Source organism: Amblyomma mixtum, chromosome 2, assembly GCF_055824585.1.
Source record: "Amblyomma mixtum isolate Tamu chromosome 2, ASM5582458v1, whole genome shotgun sequence".
In the NCBI taxonomy this organism is placed as follows: domain Eukaryota; kingdom Metazoa; phylum Arthropoda; class Arachnida; order Ixodida; family Ixodidae; genus Amblyomma; species Amblyomma mixtum.
Window position 1 is genome coordinate 274,889,062 of NC_143013.1, and position 21,981 is coordinate 274,911,042.

Below are 21,981 nucleotides of genomic sequence, written 5' to 3' on the forward strand. Positions count from 1 at the left end.
GAAAATGGAACGATGCTTTTGGTTTGGTTTATTGGGGTTTAACGTCCCAAAGCGACTGAGGCTATGAGAGACGCCGTAGTGGAGGGCTCCGGAAATTTCGACCACCTGGGGTTCTTTAACGTGCACTGACATCGCACAGCACAAGGGCCTCTAGAATTTCGCCTTCAAGAAATTCAGCCGCCGCGGCCGGGATCGAACCCACGTCTTTCGGGTCAGCAGCCGAGCGCCGTAACCACTGAGCCACCGCGGCGGGGCGATGCTTTTCTATAGTCTCCTTCAAGTGGGAATCTGTATGTATCTGGTTGCGATACATTCGTACTAATATCTTGCAACTCTTTGCCCACTGCTTCACTCGAGCTAACAATGATGGCAGCAAACGTTTCACAAAAGCAAAATTTAAGACTGGAAAGAACTTTTGAAGCCGCTGCAGGAGCACATTCTGCGATGCTTGCTCATGGTTTCACATTGGCGTTACAAACATGATGGTTACAAATGGGGTCAGGGTCCTTGCATGCAGTGGAAAAACTTTCTAACCAGATGAAGGCTCGGGCTTGAAACGGGTGATCACAGTTCATTGACAGCGTTATGCTAATAGATCAATAGATCTAATAGATAGATAGTTCTGGTAATAGATAGATAGAGCTAATAGATAGTTCTGGTTTGCACTGGCGTGCATCTGTTATTACAGAGTAACCCCTCAAAATATGCGACAGCACTACCTGGTATAGTGATCTCGCCATGCTTGCGTATCAAGTGTTGTTAATTTTGTTCTTGAGACTAACTACAACTCGTATACCCCATAGCCAGCAAACTATGGTGAACATGGTAAGGATACCAAGCTCATTCACTAGTTAAAACCAAAATCCAGAAAATTTGAAGAATTGGATAAAACAGCACAGAATTGGATAAAACGGCGAGACAAGAGAAGGACAAACATGAGTGCTGACTAAGGACCAAATGGTTCATTGCTACAAGCAAGGCAGCATATAAATGAAATGGCACAAGTAAAAACACAAGAAAAGCATGAGGAAAAGATACCACACAACCTGAATGAAAATTAATTTGGTGTACTGTTATCAGTTTTGTTCAGTTTAAACTGGAACATCAGCAGCTAGTGACTAGGCAGCCCTGCAGTAAATTTGTGCTCGAGTGTATGTATCCCGTTAACTCTTGCTGCTAGCTGTCCACAGTAATGTTCAGCTCATTGTTTTTTTTTAATTGAAGAAAGTGCTCAACATATGTTATGAAGTCTGACTTCATTAAAAATTTCTTCCTAAACATAGGTCACACTGATAAAGTGTGGCAGAGATGATCCATGTTTTGTGGTTTCATGCTTGCAATGAGTCAAATTTTATGGACAGGAGCCTTGTGAATTTAAGAAAAGGCATCTGCCTTTTGCTGAAGTGTGCCTTACAGGGCGCTGGTGTTTTCGGTGTGGGCAGTTAACCTTGGAAAGTGTAATGCAGAAACACTGCACTGAATGCTGCTAACTAAAAACCATATTAATTAAAACTTGGCAAAAGCCAAGCAGGACATGCAAGCGAGGTTGTGGCTGTTGGCTATATTACGGTGTGTCTACACAGGGGTATAGAAAAAGCTTGCAATCAGGAGCAACAAGGGATGAAAAAAAAATTTAAATACTGCTTGTAGAAAATAGGCGAAAAAAACAATAATGAAGTTATGCCGCCGCAGTGGCTATTGCGCTCGGCTGCTGACCCTCAAGATGCAGGTTCGATACTGGCCGTGGCGGTCGAATTTCAATGGAGGTGAAATTTCCAGAGTCCTTCCCTGCAACATCATAGTCAGAGTTGCTTTGGGACATGAAACCTCAAAAACCACAACCATAATAAAGTTATGAAAAATAAATCGCACAGCCCTATGGTGAGTCACTTTGCAAACAAGAAAGTAGATAATGCATTAATCTTACAAGCATGACGCTACCACCAACCTTCAGCTTTTCAAGCCAAAATGAGCCAACTGATTTGCAGATAACCTTCTACAAGGGCTGAAATGTCGGAACCTAGCACTTGATGCTGTTGAAATGAGAGCTTTAAATCTTCTGCATCTTATGTATGTAGAAAACCAGCGAAAAAGACGCATTCACAAGGAGGAGAAGTACACAGGACAACGCTGGAAACACAACTGAAAATTCTTTACTTCGCCAACATCAGAACAGGGCGCACATGCGCGAGAGCACCACAAATGCTATCAAAACAGCAAAACACAAAACTGATTAAGCGAGCGAAGAAACATGTGGCAACCTATGTCCCATTCATGAAAGTGTACTCTTTTGCCGTGAACCTGACAGAGCTGTCGCTGACGCATTCAGTACCTAACTGCTTGATTTTAAAAGCTTCTAAGATTTCTCGTTCTATCTGTGTTTTGCCGCGGCCGATGATTTTGACATTATGGAACAGAGGGGTGCAGTCTTTGCAGTGGTTGCAGTGTCTTGGAAGATTTGCTGCGTTGCCTGGCTGCAGCGAAGTGCGGTGCTGCCTCATACGGTCGTTGACGCATTGACCCGTTTGACCTATGTAGGCCTTACCACAGGACAGTGGGAGCGAGTAAACAACATCGGTTGTGCATTTGGTGAACATGCTCTGGTGTTTAACATTACATTTCTTTTTTGTGCTGATTTTTGAGATACGTGAACAAAGCGACGACAGTTTGGTGGGCGCAGAAAAGACTACCTTAACACCGTATTTCTTGGCTACCTTCTTAACGTTATGTGAGACTTTATGCAGGTATGGCATTACAGCAGGTCTGGATTCCTCACTAGGCGTTTCATCTCTTTTGTATTGTGACTTAAATTTACTGGTCAAGGTCTCAGCAATAGAAACGAGGACGTCCTCAGGGTAGCCCGCTGACCTCAAGCGGTCAAGTTGCGCTAAGAAACTCTTTTGCATACTGTGTGCACAAGACCTGCGCAGAGCATTACCGAGGCAAAGGTTGGCAATGCCTCTCTTCACAAGTTTGACCAGTAAATTTAAGTCACAATACAAAAGAGATGAAACGCCTAGTGAGGAATCCAGACCTGCTGTAATGCCATACCTGCATAAAGTCTCACATAACGTTAAGAAGGTAGCCAAGAAATACGGTGTTAAGGTAGTCTTTTCTGCGCCCACCAAACTGTCGTCGCTTTGTTCACGTATCTCAAAAATCAGCACAAAAAAGAAATGTAATGTTAAACACCAGAGCATGTTCACCAAATGCACAACCGATGTTGTTTACTCGCTCCCACTGTCCTGTGGTAAGGCCTACATAGGTCAAACGGGTCAATGCGTCAACGACCGTATGAGGCAGCACCGCACTTCGCTGCAGCCAGGCAACGCAGCAAATCTTCCAAGACACTGCAACCACTGCAAAGACTGCACCCCTCTGTTCCATAATGTCAAAATCATCGGCCGCGGCAAAACACAGATAGAACGAGAAATCTTAGAAGCTTTTAAAATCAAGCAGTTAGGTACTGAATGCGTCAGCGACAGCTCTGTCAGGTTCACGGCAAAAGAGTACACTTTCATGAATGGGACATAGGTTGCCACATGTTTCTTCGCTCGCTTAATCAGTTTTGTGTTTTGCTGTTTTGATAGCATTTGTGGTGCTCTCGCGCATGTGCGCCCTGTTCTGATGTTGGCGAAGTAAAGAATTTTCAGTTGTGTTTCCAGCGTTGTCCTGTGTACTTCTCCTCCTTGTGAATGCGTCTTTTTCGCTGGTTTTCTACATACCATGCACCAACTGGCCCAACAAGCTACGCTTCTTCAATTCTGCATCTTAGTTCCATAGCTTCTAAGCAACCTATATGCAATGCAATGGGAGCACACGTTGGAGAGCCTCAAGTGGTTGAAATTAACCGAGCCTTCTCCACTACAATGTACCTTGCATTCCAGAGCATAGCATCAGCACATAAAAATTGTACTTTGTCCGATGTTGAACATAGCTGTTGGGAAGTGGCAATGTATTAGCCAAATGTCTCAACTTTCATTAGTCTGTATGCACGAGGTCATGATAGCACAAAGCCCGGACTTCAATTAGAGTGCTCAACCTACTTACCCCGTCTAGTTCCTTCCGGTTTTGTGCTTTTTTTTAATCATACTTGCATCATGTAACAACTATCCCAGTGACAGATACTTACATGAAAGAATCGTGGATTTCAAACAGCCACTAACAAAGATTCCAGTGAACACATGGTCGGAATTAACCCACACTCTTCCACTATGGTACCTCTTGTAGCCTACACTACTACTAAAATCTATCATCAGTGGCATGCATATTGCAGCTGATGCTCGTGACAACAGAACCAAATAAAAGACATCGAGATATAACGGGCGACATCATTAGTTTTATTTAGTCCTTGTACATTCAGCAGATTAAATTTGGGGTAAAAATTTGGCTGAAACAAACTTTTATAGTGGACATTTGTGGCGTGTAACAACTCGTCGCCAAGCGTTCACAGCAGAGCCCGCTTCCATCAAATGTGAGGCCCTACAACTGTGAACTCAACTGCTCAACCGTCCTCCTCCAGCTGTCATCACATCAACGAGATGACCAACCAGCTTTGGCGTGGCAAGCTATGGATGTTCTAGATCTTAGCATGCGTCTGAAATGAAGTATACCTCCACCATCAGCTACAAAGGTATCCATCAATCACTGCCAGCCATGAAGAAGATGAAGGTAGTGCTGAACAGAGTGAGTTCCAGGTTACACAGCTTGCACAATGTCGTTCTGCACATCGAAGCTGTCAAGTTATATTTCCACACTTCCTGGAGCAGCAAGATGACTGTTCTGCTCAAGTTCTGCGGCTATGTGGTAGAACTGCAGTGAGAAGATTACTGCAGGTCGGCTTTAATGATCACAGCAGTCCATCACTGAAGTTGTACTGCAAAAGACTCATATTTGTGCAAGTGAGATTGCACAACACTCAGCACATTAAGACAATTATGGAGTTTCTGGAGCATCAAGACAACTGCTCTGCTGAAGTTCTGCAACTGTGTATGTAATAGAAAGCAGTGCAAAGTCACTGCAGGTTTTGTTTAATCGGCTGAGAGAGGCGTTACCGTACAGTCTTTTCAAAATAAAGCACGTCTGGCAAAAAGCTAAAATTTTTGTTGCGATCCTTCCCTTGTTTTGCACAGAGTGTACTTTTTCCTGGTTCATGCAAGTCCATTGCAACGAGCTGCGACTTAACTTCATTCAGCATTCATTCTCTGCATTGACGCTTGTGCATCTGACACTGCAGCACCACTTTGTGTTACAGAATTGGGACTGCACTGCACATTTTAGACTTTATAATGTTTATTATTGCAATTCATTGCCTGTGGTGGGCACTAATGCAACAAATGCATATTGAGAGCTGGTGCTAGCAGGCAGATATAAGTAAATTGTTGCACTTCTATTCCCAAGCGACCAATGGTATATGGCTGGCATAAGGTCGGCGACTAATTGGTGCCCAATTATTTTAGCCAGACACGTGTGGGCAAAGATGAGTAGGTGCTTGACTGCTCACTATGACAGCTGGCACAAGGTTGTGCAGCAATTCACTGATTGCACTTTTGCTCCATGCTTGAATGCGAGCGAAGTCAGGTCGAACTTAGTCATATTATAGATAGCCTGCGCAAGCTTGCTTCAAAGTAACGCCTCTCAGCCGATAAGGTCTTTCTGAACTGGCAACGTTGTTGGCACTAACCCCCACGACTAGGCGCAGTATTGTAGCACGATGACAAGAAAAGGAGTAGGCCTTACTTCTGCGCTCTGTTTGGTGAGACGCTAGATAGTAAATTTCCTGCTTTTGTTGGATCTGTGTATACCAGGAACACAAGCACTTCACGTCTCAATCCTGGATATTGCTTCAGTGCTTGAGTTCAGATTTGGGCAAGGGAGGCCGGATGATGCTAGGTTAAAAAAATGATGACAATTTTAATGAGAAGAGACATGAGCTTTTCAGGAGACAGCCTTGAGTTCCACGTCAAAGAACAGGGTGCTGTTCGGCGGAATGGCTCCCATGCGGCTGTTGCCGTATCCCTGACTGGGAGGGATGACCAGGCGACGCTTTCCGCCCACCTTCATACCTGCAAGGGCAATTGAAAGTGCTCAAATGTACCTTGCTCTACGCTTAGAAGGCAGCACTCACTCCTCAGGAAGATGTGCACTGGCATGAAATGCTAAAAAATGACAAAAAAGTCCATTATTATACCTGTGCCACACGCGAACAAGAAATGGCAGTAAATTCTTAAGGCCTTAAATTTGTTAATGCCATTATTTCCGGAGTTGGTGCTACACGTCCACATTTAATGCCATTATCGGAAGTGACGATGGCGATAACGCTTGCTAGTTAAAAGTTTCATCTGAATATAAACATTCTTAATGAGCACAATATATCGGGAATGTTGTTCAAATGTAATGTAAAAACGATTTTCCAGAAAATACGGCTGTTCCTGCTTTACAAGTCGAAAAAGTAGCCATAAACTCGCATGTCAGCACATAAGTCGAGAGTACCTGTCAATAAGGCTGTTTAAAATAGCGCTCTTCGCATCGAAAATGCGGTATAGATGCCTCATCTGGCTGAAAGTTAAGAATTAACCATTTACTACTGCTTAGAAAGTTGTTACTAACAAAGCTGCATGCTTTTCTGCGTGTGGAATGGGAACGAGAGTATGCGTTGCACGGGCGAATGAGTTGTGGCGAACTCAGTAGGTCGCGAATGGCAGTAAGGCTAATGCCATTAAATTTATGCGTGTGGCACCGCATGAATGCCATTAAAACTTAAGGCAGTAAGCACTTAATGGCATTAAGTCTGTCCGTGTGGCACGGGTATTAAACTATGCCCTAAGCGATGACCTGCAATGTGGTGTCCAAAATACCCCCACAATAGCACTGGAATGTGAATGCAAACATTTATTTTATGTGAGCACAATTTCTGCTCAGCACCACATGCTGCAATTTACCAATGTAAACAGTGTAAGCCAGCCAATCATGTGCTCTGAAGCATTTATGATCAGAACAAATTGCCAATTTTATCACATTCTAACAGACAGGTAGTAGCGCTTGCCAGACATGCACATTATATTTCATAGCTTGCTGCAGTCTCTCTTATGGATTTTCACTCCCTGGAAGTTAATAAAGAGAGTATCGAGAACACAGGGTAGATTATGTATAACAGCTGAAAACAGTGTGTGACACAAGAGAACTCTACTACATGAGCATGTGAAACTGTTCCATGCAACTGGATCAGCGCTTCACAGGTGTTTGCCTGCCACGCCAGTCCCCTGCTTGCAAAGCCACAGTATACTAGCTCTATTGATGGTCATTTACTCCGAGAACAAAGCAAGCATTGGCACTTACCCCGGATTCCTGTGTCCCAGCCTTTGATGACCTCATGCTTGCCGAGACGGAAGGAAAATGCTTTTCCGGACGTGCACGAGTCAAACACTTTGTTGTTGGCCAGCCTACCCGTGTAGTAAACGTGCATCTGCGAATGGAGGGAAACGAAAACCTTTCTCATCTCTGAAGGGTGGCGTCAACACATCTAAATCACATCACACTTCCTTAAAGTTTTTCATACAGTCTGCCAGTATCGCACAGTACAATAAAAGCACGCCAATTCTAGCCCTGTTAATTCAGACTGTCGCCCGAGCCTTGCCAAGCGCCATGTACCCGTAAAAACCGGCACATAATACGAGGTCTAATTTGGCGACAGCAAAATCGGGAAAAAAAAAACTTTTCGTCCGTGTATAATGCGAGTGAAGAAAGTTCACCGAAAGCAATTATTTTCACTGCATTTCATACTTGACTTCTGAACTGATGGACACTCGCGGGGTGGGGCTTCTAGTGCCACCCCACACCGGCACTCATCATTAATATCACGCCCTGAAGAAAAGAGCAGTTCACAGTCGCCTCAGCGATCGCAAGAGCCCTGCAGACCTATGTTTGTTGCAAACTGGCGCACTGCTTCCGGTGCGTGTGCGGGACTGCAGCGCGAGCACTGATATCTGGCATGCAAAACAAATCTGGGTGGCACGCTTGCACCCACTTGCGTCTCGTGCCTTGCACACGCACAGACCAGCTCAGGCACATGCGTGTGCATGCAGGTACGCGGTGTCTACGTGTATGTCGGAAGTGTCCTTGGAGTTGGGGCAGTAGTGATTATCGTCGTCGGGTGTACTGTCTTCTGAGAATCCCTTGCCAGAAATGCCTTTCCATTGAAACTCTTCTTTGGTACCATTGAGTGCGTTCCAACACCTTGCATTTCTCGAAAGCACGACTGACGAGCTCGCTGCTCGGGAATGCTGGCCCAAGCATTTGCGTTCCAAATGCAAAGCGTGGCTGGAGAGGCCTGGCAGCACTAAATGCAGGTACTCCGTGCCTAATCCATTCCATGTAGCAGCACTTGACGCAGTGTGGTTGTTTTCGGCAGCTAAAATCACTTCCTTTTTAAAAGTGACCACGCACTGCTTTCGTGCTCCTGACATCTTGCGAAGTGCGGTTGTCCTGCTTCCATTAGTGACTGCGTCGTGAGGTATACGTGGAAGAAAACTACTTATTATATGTGGATGTATACATCTTATACAAGGGGCTATTATATCTGGACGCCCTTCAGAATTCGAATCGACTCCCGCAGTTGCATTGTGTCGAGGTATGACCTGCTCGACAAGCGACTGTTCAAATATTTGTCCTCAGGCCGTAACTGCATACTACTACATTGTTTCCCAAACCCCTCTGACATGCACGCAATGGCAGGTGTATTGAGATGGCGCGCTCCTGATAGGCCTGGAGGGAGTCGGTCACATAGTTTTTGGCGACGGTACCTATCAGCCCCTCGTATGCACACTCCCTCCCGTTGCTTCCGCTGTGGGGGTGTGAATGCGCAGGCGGGATTAGCCTTGCAGTGGCTTGTCAGCAATTGCTCTGCCTGAGTTACCGATCTGAATACCACGCTTCCATCTGCGTGGTATTTTCGTTATTCCAGGGCACCGAAACTCCACGCACGTCACATGCGAAGCTCAAGCGTTACCGCATCGACCTTTACCATTTACCAAAAAAAGGTGATTAACGTCCAGTTTTTCACCTTATAAATGATACTTTCATGCAAACGGTTTCTGGCAGTTTTGTGAGGACCATTTGATAACTCGACATTTGGATGTTTCTGCACTCCCTTGAAGCCCAAATTTAACGAGGTTTTGCAGTACTTACTATGAGATACTAGGTCTGACAGTATGAGCAGTATCCGACAGCCAGCATCATAGTAGCTGTGACTGGCGAACTACTTTTAAGTAGCCCACAGAGACAGCTTAAGTTCATGGGCAGCAAAATCGAGAACAGGTCCACGACAAGTAAAACTGACAGGAAACATTTGCAGAAAACCACCTGCACCTTATAGTCGGATAAAAGTAAAGAAAAAGCGGCTTTTCCCCGTGACAATGCAGGGAGTGGCAGATGAAAGGGACAATCCCCTCCCTACATCGTCACACCACTGACGCTAGCAGGTTCATGAGAATCGGCCAATGTCAATGTCTGGAAGGGGGTCTTTTGACTGGAAAAACCTGCTTTTATCAGACTAGCTCTCACACCCCACGGTTGCAAGCCCAGCCTTGATCACCTGCCGCTACGTAAATGATTCTGTGCTCCTCTACAAAAGAAGTGTGCAAGGACTTTGTTGAAATAAGGACTACGTTGAACTGAAGCTACCAAGTGCAAGAAGTCGGCACCATAAGGTTTTCCCTTTCGCACCTTTGCTACAAATGCAGTAGCTGATGGCAGAGGAAAACCACTGTCCCTGCATGAAAAAAACTTTGCTGCCACACTTACGACTCGGCCAGGTTTGGCCGGAGGGCCGCTGCCAACCCGCAAATCAGTGCTGACCACACCTCCGGGCAGCTGAGTCAAAGCAGCCCCTTTGTCTTCTTGTGTGTGCGCTGCTCTGGCTGCTCCCTGGGGCTCAGCCTGTGCATTATATAAATCCTGTAAACAAACGTGCGTGCAACATCAATAAGTTTTCATCCGCATAGAGCTACTGCCATTACCCTGAGCACAAAAGTCTGCAAATTCACACGAACGTAAACAACCATTAAGTATTTTCTGTACAGCACATTGCACTGCCTTCATATGTGGATTCATTCAAGCAACTTCAGTTTAAAACTCTCCTTTGTGAGAAATGTGGAACTGCACCCCATTTCGACAGCATGAAAGAAGCTGAAATGCAACAAAATTTTATCCGATGCTGCCATCCAGTTACAGTGCACACCCCATGCTGTTGGTCTCGGGGTAGCCGTAACATCAGCCATGAGTCAAGATGCTCGAACTTAAGTTTGAACAAATCTTTAAATTGGACAACTGGCTCCCGACTTCACACCGACAGTGTAAGTAGTTAGTTCTGCATCAAGATCAGCTGGTTTCTTTGAAGCACAATCACTTTGCCACTCCCATTAGTACTGGCTACTTACTGCAGTGGGAGTTTCGCTCCGCTGCTTCTTGTTTCTCTTGCGTTTCTTTTTCGCCACGGCATCCCCGGGTGAAGACGAAGGCTGCATAAAAGGAGATAGGGAGTATGGTCATGTGTGGGCCGGAAAGAAGAGGTATAACCATTTGAACACAAATGAAACAGCACGTGACATACATCCACACATCACATCAAAGCGCATTTTTAAACTCCATGCTGTGGATTATACAGGACACTAAAGTGGAGGGCTCCCGATTAATTCCAACTGCCTAGTACTGTCAATCCCAGATATACCGAACTCGAAGGGGCTCGCAAAACAGCTTGATATATAAAACATGGCAACACATAAGCTTAGCTGTGATTCAGAAGAGTGGATACAGTGCACCCATGCTAACGGCGTGCCTCCTGCAGCAACATGCTGCCCGCCGGCAAACTGGCAGCACAATGCTCGCTGGGTGTCACTAGGCTTAGCTCACTTTGCATTGCAGCCACAGTGGACGGTGCTCTGGAAGAAGCTGCCATTGATCATAAGAGGTCTAATACCCGTGCCACACGCGCACAAGAAATGGCAGTAAATGCTTAAGGCCTTAAGTTTGTTAATGCCATTATTTTCGGAGTTCGTGCTACACGTCCACATTTAATGCCATTATCGAAAGTGACGATGACGATAACGCTTGCAAGGTAGTCAAAAGTTTCATCTGAATATAAACATTCCTAATGAGCACAATATATCGGGAATGTTGTTCAAATACAATGTATAAAACTATTTTCCAGAAAATACGGCTGTTCCTGCTTTACAAGTCGAAAAAGTAGCCATAAACTCGCATGTCAGCACATAAGTCGAGAGTACTTGTCAATAAGGCTGGTTAAAATGGCGCTCTTCACATCGAAAATGCGGTATAGATGCCTCATCTTACTGAAAGTTAAGAATTGACTATTTCCTACTGGTTAGGAAGTTGTTACTAACAAAGTTGCATGCTTTTCTGCGTGTGGAATGGGAACGAGAGTACACATTGCACGGGCGAATTAGTTGTGGCAAACTCAGTAGGTCTCGAATGGCAGTAAGGCTAATGCCATTAAATTTATGCGTGTGGCACCGCACGAATGCCATTAAAACTTAAGGCAGTAAGCACTTAATGGCATTAAATCTGTCCGTGTGGCACGGGTATAATTCTGTTGCCGGTACGCTATAAATGCAATGATACCACAACTAAAACTAGGCTGGCTACAGTTGACGTTTGCATCACCTTTAGCAGGGAAGCAGGCCATACGAAAGCTGCTGCAAGCCCTCAATCAGTTAGGCTGGCTTCACCGCATGCCAGCAGTGTCGCACTGAAACTAAGTGCGCCAGCCCAAAGGTCACACTAAAGCACACCCCACGGTCACTTTGTCCCACAGTTTCACAGCACTAGCGCTCCCAGCAGGTGCCGAAGGCTGCACAGCCAACCTGGCACCGTGCACAAGAAGTATTTGCAGAAGCATTGTTAGGAAAGGCACCACTTGCAGGGGCGCAGTTCGATATATCAAATGTTCCACTGAATGGGAGTTCGATAAACACGGAGAACGCTGCTGTACTTCTGGAAGAGATTTTTCAAGGAGATTTTCTAACAGTTTGATATAAGGAATAATTTGATACATCCGAGATCGCCTGTGTCAACTGCCATGCGTATCTCTACAGTAGCATCACATATATAATGTGTAGACCTACTGCGGAAAATGCAGTTTTGTGCTTTATGATCTGCATTAATTGCATTCGATACAGGGCACTTCTAAACGTTCATGTCAGCTCAGGCTTATCACTGCACATAGCATTTGTGGAGGCAGTGTCAGTACTGACCGGCACTCTCGATTAAATTTACAATCCAGCTGTACAAAGGATTTTCACTAGGGTAAATGTGGTCTTGTACATGTTACAGAAAATAACCAACCGATTATACATTTACAATTACTCCATCTGAAATACAACTGACGACAGTGAGTACAGCCCCAGAAAAGTAACTCAACAAGTACAAAGAACTAATTGATTGCCGTTGCGTTATTTTCCTTCTAACATTTATTGCCATTACACAAATTTACTCAGACTACAATGAAACACTGTGGCTTGGTTGACATTTTGTTACAAGTTAATTTTCACGAGGAACGGTTTTTCGATGATGTCATCGCTAATTTTCCCAAGTTTCCTCATGAAGACATCGCAGCTTGACTGAACACTCTCAATGTATACACTGGAGGGACGGGCAGTATTATAACGTATGAACACCTCGCGCAGCAGCTCGATGTTATTTAAACTTCGATGCTAGTGCCCAGAGCCTCTATGAAGCACTGCGCCTCGTTGTTGCTGTGCGTGGAAGCCGCCATGTTGGGTGTAATGGGAGGAAAGTTGCGGCGTCATCCGAGAGGATGGGGGTTTCTCAGGATGAGAACTGCCGTAAAAGGCAGTGGTGAGCTGGTTGCAGTCCAAACACGACCGTGCCTGTTTCTCCGACCCCGATCATGGTCAGAAAATTAATGTTTTTCTTTCTCTCTCTCTCCACAGCAGGTCTGTGGTCGCTCGGTCATGAAGGAAACATCCCTGCTAGCACGAGTGCTTGCCTTCAGACTGAGGTCCTCATAGCTGGATCATTGGCTACAACTTATTTTTGGAAAAAAAAAAAGTAACTGCATACTAGCAATCAATTACAGAAAAAAGTAACTGAATTACAAAATTACAAAAGATGTAACTGATTACAAGTAATCAATTGCTCATAATGCATTATGCAAAACTGGCTAAATGGCATCATAGTACGCTGTAAAAAAGAAAAACACCTCGCATTCACCAGCTCTTACCCTTCCTTTATTTCTCACCCCTACCTCCAATCATCGCCTGTGCATAACCCAGTGGCACGATCATGCATGCGAATACCAGGCAGCTGAAGCCAACAGTCCATTAACAAATCCTCATACAGTCATGCACATGCTAAAGGCTGAGCTCTTTAACAAAATGTAGACGTACCGTCAAGGCACGCTTTTCACCCGATGGGGTAGCGTTTCCAAGCGCTTTGTCTGCAGGGCGTTTTTGTGGCGAGTGCTTTGGCTGTACAAGTGACAACGGTTGAGGGTCCTCCTCTTCTTCTGCGCAACCACATGAAAGACGTTTTTAAATACTTACTCCAGCCCTTTCACAAATTAAGCAGTCTACTTACATTAAATACAAAAGCAATAATCCTCTCACATGGAAAACTTAATGTCATTTCACACAAGTGACGTCTGCAATGAAGCTCCACCCACACTCATGGCTCCCACACACTGTTTCCCAGCGACAAGAAAAATAGCCTTCTGTGAAAGCCTTTCCCACTACCTTAACGAAAAGCTGATCATGAGACAATATTTTATGTGCAAGGATTTTGATGCCTCTGAGTTGTTTACTAGAATGAAATATTAAAATGTCTCACGCAGCTTCCACCCTCTCCGTTCGATGACGTTCTACGTCACACCTGCGGTAACTCAGGACGTTCTACGTCCGCCGCTTATGAACGTGGGTGGCGCTGATGAACACTCTCAAAGGTTAGGTTACTTGTAAATATAAATACCCCCGAAAGCAGAAGATCTGACAGCCGTTGCCGTAGCTCAGAGGTAGAGCACCGGACGCGTAATTCGGAGATCGTGGGTTCGTATCCCACCGGCGGCATGTGGTTGTTTTTTCTTCTGCTTTTCTAATCAATTAGCTTTAAGCGATAACATATTCAGTAATATTCTAAATTGATCAACACCACAAAATAAATAAATTAATTTAAAAAAATCCCCTGTGCCCCTTGGTTTCTGTGGCTGTTGGCTTCTGTCATATTTCCTTAGAGGTGTGATTGGTTAGCAAAGTGATACAGTACCCTGCAAGCCACACGTTGTCGTCAACTACTGTTTCTTTCAAGCTGTACCCTGCAACCCTAATGTCATTTGTTTGCAACAACATTTACTGTTGCACGAAACTGGGAAACTCGCATTCATTTTATAACTGAATGCAGTATCCCAATGCAGAGCCTCAGCAGTGCACAAAATTCAGAATTTATTGATAACCTCAATCCATAGCAAAACATCATGTCTTAAGCAATCTACTTAATGATCACTGCACTGTTACCAGCATTTACACCGTAGCCATTAAAGGGACCCTGAAATGATTTAGATGGTCATATTCTAGTGCAACATATCAGTAGAGGTGGTCTTTTGAATATTTGAGCCAAGTTTAAAAGCTCTGCGTGGGCGCTATATTTTACAAATAATTTTTAAAAATCACTGCTCGCAGTAGCAACTGAATAGGGTGACACCTCACCATTCATTCCCTACCATGATGATATCAGTGAACAGTATGGGTGCGCCTCCTCAATGGAAGGAGCATCATTCTTAATCGCCGTTATCTTTGGTGTTTATGAAGCTAGCTGAAAAATTTTTGCAGTGTGTAGACAAGCGATGAAATATCCATTGCTTGTGCACTTTCCCTGACCTCAGTATACACCATTTCATGATCCCTTTAACCACTGCGGTGGTGTTTATATAGAGTTGTTGCAACCTTTTAATGCTACAATTTTCAAATCTGGTTTTGGGATTGTTAATATTTCTAATAAAACATTTTAATTTGACTGCCATATTTGCCTCAGGTGGCACTGTTGCAAAAAACAGCAGAGAATACAACATTAAAGTTAGGTGACTGTAAGGTAACTAATCCTGTGACCCAACACAGTAGGCTATCAAATTTATTTCGTGCAGTGCACGCTGGATAGGAACACACTCAAGAATATTTTGTGGAAAATGTGAAGAAATGCTCTGTGCTAAGCCCACTCAAAAAGGGTACTTAACCTTAAATGAGCACCACAGTTTGAGTTTTCAACAGGCCAGTGTCCGGCTTATGCGGAACAATGCTGTATTCAAAGATCACTAACCTGAGGACTCCTCATCTATATCCTCATCATCTTCATCTTCTGTTTCGTCTTCCACCTGGTCCACATCAAAGTCAGTGTCAGACTCATCTTCACTCTCCCCATTGAATGCCGGCAGCACAGGCGTTGGGAGCTTTTTGGCCTTCTTGCTACGCTTCGATGGCTTCTGGGCTGAATGAGAGAGGAGGAGAGACAAAAGTTACTCATTGGCCCTCACTAAAAATACTTGTTCATTAATATATCATTACCGCTTGTGCGTCTATGGTTGACATGATTCGACATATTCTGCGCGAGGAACTGCTTTGGAACCAGGACCCCGCAAGCCGTGATGAAGCCCCACATGACAGCTGTGCACAGCAGGCTAAAGTCTTGACCCCATGCATTTCCTGGGTTCCGACTAGCAGTGTGCCTAACTTTGATTATAAGAAAAACTACGATCTATGCTCTGTAGACTGTGAACAACACATGGACAAGACATTGACGCCGCTCTTTGACACCGCAAGTGCCTCACCTGTTAACCGTTTCTGCGTTCATGCCAGTTTACTTCACAAGAATTTAGTCTCTGCATTCCTATTCTTCAACTGATGTGCAACAATGCTACGTCTCACTTGGGAGTTGCCCGGACCCTTCGCCACACACTGGAGCGATTTCACAGGCCCAAAATGCGTCAAATGACTCAACACTATGTAGCCATGGCAGTTTCAAGCCCTCTATGTCACGTCCACAGGACAGCTGCACCTTGTCACATCTCCGACCGCTCTATGGTCTTCCAATGGTAACCAATATGTCGTTGTGCCTGTTTACCACCTAAAACCATACCCTGAAGTAGCTGCGATACTGTTCTGCACTGTTCCCGATGTTGCATTGGTTGAAGAGCTTTTTTTTGTCTCTGTGCATGCAAGTTCCGTCACTCAGGATCATATCATTCCCAAACAAATGGCCTCATTGAATGCACAAACTGCACGTTCACCATTATGCTGGCTCTATATGTTGCTTCCAATCATAAGAACTGGGAAGACATCCTGCCTTTCGTTCCATACACATACAACACTGTGCAACGTGAGACAACTGGCCTTCCTGTCTATCTCTATGATGACCCTTCTATCGCCGCCATTCTGTGCCGAGCTGGATAAGCACACTGATTTGCCCGCATCCACATTTTGGATTAGCAGGCATGCTCCAAGCAGCACTACAATATCCGACATGAGCACATCTTTTATGTCTCCGGTGATTTAGTGTGGCTGTGGATGTCATTCTGTAAGTGTGGCTTGTGTCAGAAGCTTCTGTCACACTACAATGGCCCTTTTGCAGCGCTTTAGTGCATCAGTAATCTGAACTACGTCATACTGCACCTTATTGACAATGACCACTGCTCGCACAAGACCAAGGTGGTGCATGACCCTCGGCTCAAAACATTCCACCCTCGAGAACCTGCTTAACTAGTCCTGAGGGCTTCGTCTGCGAAAGAAATAAAATGTCATGCGATTTGTGTCCACGACAAAGTGTAGCAAAAGACGAGCATAGAGGAAGAAAAGTGAGTCGGCCTTACTGCGCTGAGCTCTCCGTCTACATTGGGGACATGGTAAAAAAAAAAAGTCCCAGTACATACTTAGTAAGAGGATTGTGGCACAATAAGGAACATATACCCAGTCCGCAGAACACAGGACAAATGCCTCCTCTGTTGTGTCATACCCACATGCGTTTTCCCATAATCTTCTGAAAGCTGACAGCAGGCATAAAGCGCCAGCAGCTGTTTTGGACCTCGGAAACAAGCCCACTTGTGCACAGGCATTGAATGCAAGAAGAAAAAGGTTGCCTTAAGCAACTTGTCATGCCCTACGCTGATTGTGGTTTGGAGGTAATCTATAAAATCCCATTAACATGTCATAAGTCCTACTTGGAACAAATAGGCTGCTGTGTGAATAGCTCATAAAATTTTGGAGGCATGTCATATCAATACAAAACAGGAGAGGGACCCATCAGCGACACCTCAGTACCCTTTAGCAATGCGATAAGGTTTTCTGTACTAAAGGGGACACTCAGGACGGATTACTGTTGGCCTGTGTGGACAGATGTCCCAGACCAGTGCAACCCAAACTTGTATAGTTCCAATCAAACGACATACATGTGCAAGAAGTACATAGACGCTGTTTGTTTGGAACTATAAAACGGTATGGTTTGTCGACAAATAAAAACAATAAAGATACTGACCCTCTATTCTTTGCATTTAGTGTGTGCATCACAATCCTCTTACCAAGTCACGCATTTCAAATCATAAAAGTGTTACAAACAAAACAATGCAAAAGAGTGGACGATGTCACTTTCTGTAGCGACACACAATAAAGTGCATAATACAGCTCCAGAGTCACTGAAGTCTTCAGTTCGTGCCTCTCCCATGACGTCCTTCTTGTATGCTGCTAAAGTTGGCACAGGATGTGCCAATAAGCAGGCAGCCAAGCAGATGATAAAGTGAGAAACTATTAAGAGCAGCTTACGCTCGTGGTCCACGGCGAGCTCGTTTCCTTGGTCCTCTTCCTCCTCATCTGGTAAAGACACTTCCTCATCTGAAGATTCGTCATCATCCTCTAGGCCATCAGTCAAGTAGCCCGTCAAATGCACGGTGCCTTTGCCATTGAGGAAGAAGGTCACCTCCTCTCCCTCAACAAAGTTGAGGTCCAGTGGCATCTGTCGCGTACTGCCCTGGTCCAGTGTGCAGAGGAGGAAGTCCGCCTTTCCATGTTCCAACATCACCATGACAGGCTCCCCTGCGTGGAAACAACATTTACAATAGAGCTGTGCACGGGCCGCAAATTTCAGCCCGCGCCCGGCCCGAGCCCTGCACTACTGACGGAGGCCCGGCCCGACACTGAAGAAACCTAAGCCCGCCCGGGCCCGGCCCGAGTTAAGGCCCGGCCCGGGCCCGGCCCGACCTGCAAAACTGAAATTGAAGTGACGACGAAACAGAAAGAGATAATTTAAGGAAAATCAGTTTATTTCAGTGTTTTTAAAAAGCTCGGCTCTCATGGTCTAGATGAAAATTAGTGAGTACATGCAAACACGGCGCATGTAGCGAGTTATCACTCCAAGTTATTATGTAAAAACAACAAATCGTCCATTGATGACGGCTTGAGGCAAGTGCGGCGCTCCTGCATAATGAACCCGGCATCGCTGAAATTTCTCTCGCTGCTTGAACTGGTAGCCGGAATGGCTAACACTTTCTTGGCAAGAAGAGAAAGCTTTGGGTATGTCGCTGCCTTGCTTCTCCAAAACTGTGATAGCTCAAACTCTGAGCAAGGGGGCTGGAGCCACACAGGAGCAATCGCGATCGCGAAGCCCGGCCGGCCCGTCCGAGACAAATATACCGTGGCCCGAGCCCGGCCCGGGCGAATAGACTTCCGCAAGGCCCGAGCCCGGCCCGCGGGCCGGGCCGGGTACGGGCTTTCGGGCCGGCCCGAGCCCGTGCACAGCTCTAATTTACAATACCAAGCAATGCATGCAGTATAGGTTCTCTGCCTGAGAAGGAAAACAAAATTTTTCTAAGGACTGCTGACTCGACCCATTCCTGAGAGAAGGTTCTAAGCATGAAAGGCTGCGTTTAGAGCATTTGCACCGTTTTCAGATGTTGCGGAAAATGCTGTAACCAAGGCAGCATAACCAGCACTGTTACTACTCCTACTTGTCACTAACCGGTACGGCTGTCTAGTTTCATGTGCATTTGGAGTGGATCGGTGGATACAGGACTAGTTGCCAGCTGATGCGTTGTTACTTACAAAACATGCTTTCAATACTTCAGCAACACTGACTTGGCAAAATGATTAAGTGAATAAGTAGGTAACACGAAGCTGACTACAATGCCACTTAGCAGAGGGTGTTAACGCTCACTTGGGCACATAATGAAAAAATTTTTGCTTTTAATATAGGGCTCAATTCCAGTTTCAACCTCGACAGTGGTCGACAGTGGTCGAGGTCATGCTCGACCACTGTGAGAAACTGTTTCAGAGGTAAAAGTGGACAATTTAGCCCATTGGGCTGCGCACCCTTGATGTCACATTGTTTACAACTGAGAGGTCTACTGTGTTGCCTTGAGCCACTGCTAATGTTCACTTATAATGATAGTGTTTCGGAGGACTCGACCCATATAAAAAGGAAAACAAGACTGACAGTGTTCCTCATCATATCCTCACATCACGAGGCAATTTCCATTTCAAGAGATATAAAATGGCTTGGATAATGCTCCACATGACAGCTGATTACTGTTGATGGCTTAATTATGGCAAAAAGTTGTTTTCGGTGAAAAATGAAAGGTGCTCAAGATGTATTATGCGGCCATTACGAGATGCTAACTAAATGGTTACGGACTTAAGTACAATACTTACAACGCTCATGAATATGACTTGCTCGTTAGTTCTTAATAAAAAGAATGACACAATTAGGGGTGGCTTGTACAGACTTCACATCAGGTGCCATGTTGGTGGAACAGGACAGTTGTGAAAGCCTGCGCGCGTATCTAATCCGCTTACTGCCACATGCTCCGATGTGCGCTGTCAAAGCCACCACTTACAATTTAAGCCAAAAATGCGACCACTTATTATGAGCAAGGCAAAGTGACAAATCACCATGCGACAGAGAGAAATCTCACGCGTAGCTAAACAAACGCCGTTTACAAGGCCGCACTAGTACTGTGATTTCCTGCCCTGATTGTGAAATCTTTTAAGCTATTATTCATGCTTTGCGCTAAGTTTACCAACCACAAAAGCGAGTTATGCTACCACTCGCGAAACCCTACCGGCTAGACAAGCTGGAGCACAGATGATGCAAATAACTTTGGCGATGCGGGGTGTTGGGAGAAACCACTTCGTCGTGCAAAGATAGACTGTGTGCCGGCTTACCTCCCTGTCTTGGCTCCAAAGCAGCCATGGATAGGTGATACGAAGTATCGACCACCTGGGAATAGCGCTTCCCGCTCTCCAAAGTGACGCCTGCAAAAGACGGCGGTCGGCATGTAGTACGCACTGTGGTCGTTCGAGATCATTTGTCCCCATTAAAGCACAACTACAGAAGACACAACGCGATAGTTGTGCCACCCACGTGGTCCTATCACCACGTCTTATTGTTTAGAACTAGAATCACTAAAACTGAACTATTATCATGCTACCTCACTGCAACCGGTACCGGCGCATGCAATACGAGGAATAAAGAACATGCGCTTACCCCAAAACATTTTTCCCGCCCTGTCGCTTCTGCCACGCGATGGATCGTCTCAGTGTTCACGCAGCGGTTACAGATCCTTCGCTACTGCCGCGCTTTGCCTTGCCTTGTCAGAGGACGCATGGAACGCAAGCCGCGCACAGAAAAAGGCACACGCGCGAACCGGCGCCACTGACGCACGCTTCTTCACCGTGCGCGAACAGAGGGCGCCCCAGGTGCCGTCCAGAAATGTGTAGCCCTCGAACTGCACTGTGTGGAAGAAAACAATTATTTGTTCTACAAGCGATTTGCGCGCCCCTCACAAAAAAAAAAATTTTTTTTATTGAATAAGTTATGTTTCTATAAAAATAACTAACAACGTAACTGCGAATACAACTGCATTATCTGCGTAAAATTTGTTAATAAATTACAATCACAATAAAAAATTTGTTGCTTAAAGAGAACGCTACAGTCGTGATCAGCTTCATTTCTTTGCAACAATGCACTTTAAGTGGCACTACTATGAATTAACAAACTGCAAACGTTTGGTGGTTTTGGCTTTTATCTCTTTATGGTATTTTTTTAGACCAGCCGCAGCGCTGTACACATGTGTTGCGAATAATGAATTTTATAGTGGCTTTATTACTTTCAAAAATACCATATTTCACTGCTTCTCTGCCACTCGCTCAAGCGTGGTTATAACTCAACAGTTTTACGACAGTTGGGCTACATGCACAGCTCAGCTCAGCGCCATTTTGTTTAGTATAATGGCGTACCAACACCGAAATCTTCGGAAAGTTTCAGCGTGACGTGTGATTGTCACTTGTGCTTCGAAATACCAGTGAAGCCAACGACGTGACATGTGTTGTGCGACAGTTTGAACGGCCTTGTAGCGACCCCTGCCTTTGGCTTGCCGCTGGTAACCTCCCGGTGAGTCGCCATGCTAAAGCAGCTGTAGCTGCAGTTTTATTGAACATCAGCAAATCTGCTGCAAGAACATCATATTGTGACAAACACCGACGGTTAAAACACCTGCCAGTGTGAAAAGACATCATTTTTCATGGGTTGACACCTTTATTCTCACCCTGCGTTGGAAATTGTCTGTCTAGTTTTGCCCAGTCGTCAATAACGTACTAGACGTTCCGTGATTCACTGTTTTACAAAACTTCGTGCAATTATTCTGAAAAGTAGAACGTAAGCATGCTACTGGTAGATGCTGGTCTTGCGCTTAACACTGTAGTCGACCGATCCTTTTGTCAGTCTGAGATAATACCAGCGATTCGCGTGTATGTGTGACACTCAGTTTCGGTCGCAGTCATTGCCAACTTGGGCCTAACTCATCAGGAAGCAGATAAACGCCCACCTCGTCTCACTGCCGTCATATTCGAGTAAGAAAACATAGTACAGCCCTGTTGCTTCCATGCTATAGAAATTCATCCGCGGACGGCCGCGCTT

General features: G+C 45.2%; 1 protein-coding gene across 1 annotated transcript; it reads right to left on the reverse strand.

The window, feature by feature from the left end:
• Positions 1-5,883: 5,883 nt before the first annotated feature.
• Positions 5,884-20,787, reverse strand: LOC149364059 (46 kDa FK506-binding nuclear protein-like). Its single transcript, XM_089574058.1, has 9 exons — positions 20,551-20,787; positions 20,229-20,318; positions 17,835-18,104; positions 15,343-15,510; positions 13,425-13,543; positions 10,437-10,517; positions 9,802-9,954; positions 7,339-7,465; positions 5,884-6,065 (listed from the first exon to the last, which is right to left on the reverse strand). Exons 1-9 carry the CDS (start codon positions 20,558-20,560, stop codon positions 5,938-5,940), a joined length of 1,146 nt encoding a protein of 381 aa, XP_089430184.1. The 5' UTR covers positions 20,561-20,787; the 3' UTR covers positions 5,884-5,937.
• Positions 20,788-21,981: the final 1,194 nt, after the last annotated feature.